Below are 7100 nucleotides of genomic sequence, written 5' to 3'. Positions count from 1 at the left end.
AAAAACAGATTGTTAAACAATAAATTTTATTTTTAAAAATGTTTATAGTAACATTAAAATTATATTTAAAATAACTTCATAAAACACGAATTAACTTCAATAAATTTTGAATCATATCAAGAAAATCAAAACAAGCGTGCTATGAACTGCATCCAAGCCATGATAAAACTTAATTAGGTTAAAATCTCGTGATGCAATAATTTAAGAAAAGTTTTACGAGCCCTGATAATTTCTAATAATAAATAAACGATATGTATCGTATTCGTAATATGTCTAGTAATTCTTTGCATTGGGTAGGGTTCATTGCATACCATGCCATGATAGTGATTCATCTTCAACAGGTGTATGAAAATTGAACCTGAAGTGGCCACTTGTTCCGTCCAAGTGATAAGATCAAAAATATCCTCACATCTTGCTAGAAACTTATATAATTAGATCATTTTTAATCCACATTCATTTCAGTGAAGCTTTAATTTTTAAATATAAAATGAAGAACTATAGTGTGTTTCTCTATATTATTGTTGTAATAGTCGCAAATGCTTCAGCCACGAAGATGAGCAGCTGTTAGTACCTGTTTGGGTATTATCGAAGTAGATATATTACATTTGAAGATTATACCTTTATTTAGGTTCCGATGCTACGGGAAAATATCCAATTAACGTGAATTACTCAATAAACTCTTATGTTTGCGAATCCACTCCATGTGATTGCATTCTGGGTTGTGAATCTCTGATTGATGTTTTTTTTCAAGCACGTAAGTCTTAATCAAAACTGTTTTGGTAACATTCTACTTCTTGCGCTCAATATTTTTCTGCTTTCAGCTAGATATCTAGAACATATTAAACCCAAAGTTCACGCATCCTGCATGGGAGTTGAGATGGATTATCCTTTGAATCAAGATGATGCCTGTGAAGGGTTTACGAACACCCAGTGTCCAATCGTTCCGAACGAGCTGGTTAACTACCAGTATAAGTTGACTATTCCTCCCATTTTTCCCGAGGTAAGTTTTTACATTAACAGTTATTTTCAGGGAACGATCAGACATCCTCTGGTTAAGATGTTGGGGCAAGTTTTTTACAATTTGAATCCTGATAAATGTCAATTTATGATATTTGCTGTATTAACTGCCTATAGCTGACTAAGTGTCCGTAAATGTTACGAAGGTAGTTCTAGAAACCCGACTTACACATGAAGAAAAAAATTTTGGAAAATATTGCATACATTATTTCTCAACACAGTATGTTTTCCGATTGACACCCTTACCCAGTGATGTTCCATTGCTTCTATGCTTTGTTATAGTAAGAATCTTCGAATGATTCAAAATAGGTATCAACCTCGGACCCCATCTTTTACTTATTGACAAATCTCTTTGCACGGAGATATTTTTTTAAATTTAGAAATAAAAAATAATCTGAAGGGGCTAAATCGGGTGAATAGGGTGGAATAGGATTGTGACCATTGCGATAACGGAAGCGCGAAATGGTGCGTGTCCTTGATGAAACCAGACTTTGTTTTTCACCAAATGCAACCGCTTTTTCTTAATTTCTCAGCTCAAATGCTGCAATAAATTTGCATAATATTCTCCGTTTATTGTTTTTTTTTAAGGAGATAGTCACTAATAATTATCCCGCGTGCATCCCAAAAATTTAACGTCATCACTTTTCCTGTAGATGGAATGGTTTTCACTTTCTTTGGAGCTGATTCCTTCCTCTGACTTAATTGTTTTGATTTTTCTTTCATCTCACGTGTGAAATGATGAGACTATGTTTCGTTCGTGATTATCAATCGATGCAAAAACTGGGCTTTATTGCCGAGAAGCTTTGCCAAACACTCCCTTGAAACATCCTCACGGCACTGTTTTTGTTCAATTGTGAGTAATCACGATACCCGTCTAGAGCACAGCTCAACGTAACACCCACAAACTTTATACATAAGCTTTTTAGCGTTAGATCTTTGTGATACAGGCAAATTTTTAACAAAAAAAAATATCATGTGCATGTTAGGTTGTGTACCTCTAAAACTATTCATCTATTTGCTCTTTTGAAATCGATTTGAAATTGTTTAAAAATCGAATGTTCTATTTAACTCACCATAAAGAAAAAGAACCCATAAAAATCTGAAAGGTGCTCTATGTATATTTTTTGTTGAGCGTTTCTGGAGGTATAGTTCTAATTCATTGTATTGCCATTATTGTCTAGAGAGAAACGGATCTCCTTGAATTAATATAAAAAATTGTAAATTTATTTGACCCGAAAGAATTTTACCGTCTATTGAGCCTTATCAGAAATGCAATTCTATTATAATTAATACTTATGCAGAAAATATAATCGTCTACAGTATGTTTTAGAAAAAAACAGACGATGCAAGTAGTGACCTCGAATATATTAGCAGAAAGTCGAACATTTCGTAGATCTGAAAAAATACTGACACTGTGTTGAGCTTTGCTCGAAGCGCAATTTTAAAGTATTTCTATGTAGAAATATACAATAGAGAAATAACCATTATTTTCTCAGAAAAGTACCTCGGAGTAGTTTGAACGTTAGACGAATGGAATACTTAAATCTCCCTGAATTAGTAAATTTAAAAATTTTGAAACATAGACATGACGATCTAATAATGTTCATATTTTTAAAATTTTTGAAAATTCCCATATTCTATTATAATCTGTGGAACGTTGGGATGACGTGATTGTCAATAATTTTTAGTAGTAAATTTTACTGACATCCTAGGTAAAGTAGGACTTTCGGGATTGCCAATAAATCGATGCTATAAGTAAATAAATGAATCCATTAAACATGGCCGCGAAACTTCCTGATAACTTCCTTAAAACTAACAAAGCTTTCTATAGGATCATACAATAACAGTGAGACAATCGAAAGTTGGAGATTGTATACGTCAAATGGTGGCGACTGGAGCAAATATGTCTTATCTGAAAGTTAATAGTTTCGGATATGTACAGTGTGTCGAAAGTTAAAATTTTAATTTATTTTTTTGCTATTATTTTTGAAGTATCTAAATTAGATACTTAAAAATTTGTTAAAATATGTTTTTATAGGTGGCGAATAAAATAGTTTTGCAATTTCGACGTGGCTAATAGTAAATCAATATAAGGTACAAAATTTAAATATCGTGTTCATCAAATGGATTTTTCTTGAAACCATATCGAGATATCGAAAAGAAACAGTAATACATAATTAATTAAAAAAATTATTGATCTTTCAGCTTTTGAATTATATTTCATGTGACATATAGAGCATAAAAAGTTATTGATTGTAAATTCTGTAAAATAGGCCGTAAATACGCTTTTTGTTAGCAATGCGAGAATGACAAAGCGTAACTCATTCGTTACCTAAAAAACCATAACTACAAATTTTTAAGTATCGAACCCAGATACTTTAACTTTCAATGCCCTGTATATCTGAAACTATTAACTTTCGACTAAGGCAAATTTTCGCCTATGATTCACATTTGACATTTAGTATCTTCAGCATTCGTTTGACTTGTCATTAATCAATCACCCTGTATAATCTGAAAGAAAATGTTTACTGTTTTGAATGTTGGTAAATACGTATGTATCATTATTCTTACCAGAAATAAAAACCTAAAAAATGCTATAAAAAAACAAAATTAGACTTGTGCTTTTTTTCCTTTGGAATTTACGTGGATTTTGTTACTTAAAACAGCTTTTGAATTTCAGGTAACCGTAACTCTAACGTATTATCTCGAGGACGAGGACCTCGATGAAAATTTCATCTGCTTCGAATGGGACGTCAACGTGAAGAAAACTGCTTGTCCCACATAGCGACATGAACTGCTTCGATAAAGGCAACTGCAATGGGAACTAACTCGGAAAAGAATTAATTAAAGCCTTTTCAGTAAAATGTGCGTCTACTGGCTTCATTTGCCCATTGAGTTAAAAAAAAAAAAAAGAAACCTTAGCTGCAGACGTCCCGAACCTAATTTAAAATATAGGCTTTATCAGGCTGTCTTGTTTCAAAAAGGCCCGTAATTGGCAAATAACTGCTATCTTAATAGGATGTGCCCCTGCAGTCGGGCGAACTGGAGTGGGTCTTAAAGACCATTAAATCTATGTAAATTACTTTTTTCGTTGCGGAAACTGGGTTAATTGTCATTACTTACCTTCCTCCATTTCGCCGCTTCGTTTCCACAAATAAAACGTTTAAAATATTATCTTGAAGACCTTTTAAATCGGAAATACAATAGAACGTCCGGCACAGTCGTTGGGACCATTTAGCATCTTGACATCCCAGTGGAAACGATATTATTTCATTGGGAATTGAAGGATAATGAATTATAGTTGGGGTAATAGTTGGAGTGGAAACTACGCTCGTTTAAGTACCTACTTCAGTTTCATAATTCTTCTGAAAGTTCGTATTTCAATCGAGGCTGACGGTCAGAAATGTTGAAATGTTTAGTAGGATTCAATGGACCAAAATTGTCTAATTGACAAAACCACAAATGTGCGAATACGAAATTTTAAAATTCCTATTTAAGAGTTTGAACGAGGCCGAAAGGAGTAAATTCTTGTTCGAGAGAACATGTGGGTTTTAATGACATATGCTCAGCTGAAATGTGTCATTTTTAAAGTTTAGGCTGGAAAGTAAACCTTTTCCTGCTTCCACATCAAAATTTTTTCAGTCACTGTTAATTGATAGATAACAACAGTAAAAGTAAAAACTTTGGAAATAAAAATCAAATGAAAGATAAAAAGGACTTTAGTGGGTTAATAGAAGAAAAAACGATACGAGGGTGGTTCCAGAAGTACCTGACCTCAACTAGAGATGACGATTTTTGTGTTAAAAATTTGCGCCTAGCACAAAGACCTAACCTTAAAAAGTTTAAAGGTGCTACGTTGATTTATGCATTTTGAAGTTCTTTTTAACGAACGCTTTTAGAGATTTTGTGAACGTAGAAAAAATTGGACCATCGATGTGTGATTTAATACTTTCTTATGATTGGTCTTAGTGCATCCAACATCAAAGTGTTGTTAGATTCTACTATGGAGGAAGCTGGTCCTTCATTAGAAACTATAAAATATTTAATGGCGGAGTGTCAACGCGGTGTTACGAGCTGCCGAGACAAACTCGGCAGTGGTCGACCCGACGACGCTCCAGATCTGACCACTCCAGATGTTATGGTGAAAATCTACAAAACTGTGCTGGAAGATAGGGATTTTAAAAACTGCTGTACATCGCATTTTGACCAAACAATTGGACACGAGAAAGCTGCGATTGCTCGCAATTGAACAAAAACAGCGCCGTGAGGATGTTTCAACGGAGTGTTTGGCAAAGCTTCCCAGCAACAAAGATAAGTTTTTGCATCAATTCATAGTCATAGATGAAACATGGGCCCATCATTTCTCACCAGAGACGAAAGAACAGTCTAAACAATGGACTCAAGGGGGGAAATCGGCTCCAAAGAACGCGAAAACCATTCCATCTGCAGGACAGGTGATGGCGTCAGTTTCTGAGATGCACGTCGAATCATTTTTATTGATTGTCTCCTTAAAAGAAAAATAATAAACGGAGAATATTTTTCAAATTCATTGCAGCGTTTCAGCTAAGAAATTAGGAAAAAGCGACTGTATTTTGACGAAAAGGAAAGTCTTGTTTCATCAAAATGACGCACCCGATCACACTTCCGTGGTCGTGATGGCCAAAATCAATCAATTTAGTTTCGAACTTTGCCTCACCCACCGTATTCGCCAGATTTAGCCCATTCAAAATATTTTCTATTTCAAAACTTGGAAAAATGGCTCAGTGGAAAGAGGCTTGCAAATAATGAAGAGGTGGAGCTCGAAGTTGATGCCTATTTTGAAACATTCGAAGCTTTTTACTATAAACAAAGTATAGAAGCCATGGGACATCACCGGAGAAAGCGTGTTAATTTTAAAAGAGACTATGTGGAGAAGTAACGTATGTAATATTTACAATTTTTTTTTCTTTATGTGTTGAGTGGGGTACTTCTGCGACTATCACCGTTTGTTTTCAGCGAAAGAAATTACTGCCTTAGGTTCTTTCACCCCTTCTTGCGAAAATTTGTTTTTTTTTCGCTTTGTCAAACAAATAATTATTTTACTCGTTATTAGCACTGAAGGGCGATGACACTAAACGACCCTTACCATATTAGATTTAATCTTCGGCAGCTTGGCAATTTCTAACCGAGAGTCGGTTGCAGATATATCTTGGCGAAATGGCAAATATTGGTTCAATTACTTGTAGCATTAAGCCGTTAAATTGACTTAATGCCGATAGCATCTAATTGTTGGCAATTTACGACGTTTAATGCGCTTCCACATTATGATTTACGTATCGAGGAAGGATTTGAGGAAGCTGAATGTATGGAAGATATGTCTATCGATATTGGGAATTTCTAAGGAGGAAAAAGATTTGTTAGTTTTCCCCTATTTACGGTTCGTATCGAGTTGTTAGAATTAGGTTAGATAAACTGCTTCGCAAAAGTTAGGGGTATTAAGATATTTTGGATATTGCTTAGAGCTGGCGACATGATTTTTTTTTATAATTCTTGTCAAAAAACATGTAAAAACAAACAATTTTTGATGATAGTTTTAAATTTATTTAAGGAAACCAAAAAAATAATAATAAAGAACTTTTGCAAAATCCAAAGTAACGTAAAAACTACATCTCAAAAATTCAGTTTGACATATTATCCCCCTTAACACGGAAAAGTTCTTCACATCGTCTTGGTATACTTTCAATTAGGTGGTTTATCTCGTCTCACGGTAAACTTTCCCATAACTGTGGAAGTTCTCGAAGCCGTGGTATTGTTTGGGGACGTGGTCGATGCTCGTCAACACTTCTTTGCAACATGTCGCGTACATGTTCAATGAGATTAAGGTCAGGCGATCTTGACGGAGGCGGTAACTGTTCGATACCTACATTTTCAATGGAATATAAAACGGTTGCTGCATTATGTGGTCAGCCGTTATCGTCAAAAATCGGAAATTTTCTCGTGTAACAGCTTAAAAATTTCAAATGTTGATGATGTCCTTTTCATAGAATTGTACATTCATGCTTTTTTCACATAAATAAAACTCAGTTTTCCTTCCGTAGCGAATT

The 7100-nt window shown here is 34.4% G+C and overlaps 1 protein-coding gene across 1 annotated transcript; it reads left to right on the top strand.

Annotated features, from left to right (window-relative positions):
* The first annotated feature begins 407 nt into the window (after positions 1–407).
* Positions 408–4191, top strand: LOC136339660 (NPC intracellular cholesterol transporter 2 homolog a-like). Its single transcript, XM_066283082.1, has 4 exons — positions 408–563; positions 629–754; positions 822–1000; positions 3698–4191. Exons 1-4 carry the CDS (start codon positions 488–490, stop codon positions 3800–3802), a joined length of 486 nt encoding a protein of 161 aa, XP_066139179.1. The 5' UTR covers positions 408–487; the 3' UTR covers positions 3803–4191.
* The last annotated feature ends 2909 nt before the right edge of the window (positions 4192–7100 follow it).

This window comes from Euwallacea fornicatus, chromosome 6, assembly GCF_040115645.1.
Source record: "Euwallacea fornicatus isolate EFF26 chromosome 6, ASM4011564v1, whole genome shotgun sequence".
NCBI classification, from domain to species: Eukaryota; Metazoa; Arthropoda; class Insecta; order Coleoptera; family Curculionidae; genus Euwallacea; species Euwallacea fornicatus.
The sequence above is the reverse complement of the archived record's forward strand: the minus strand, read 5'-3'. Positions and strand labels throughout refer to the sequence as shown.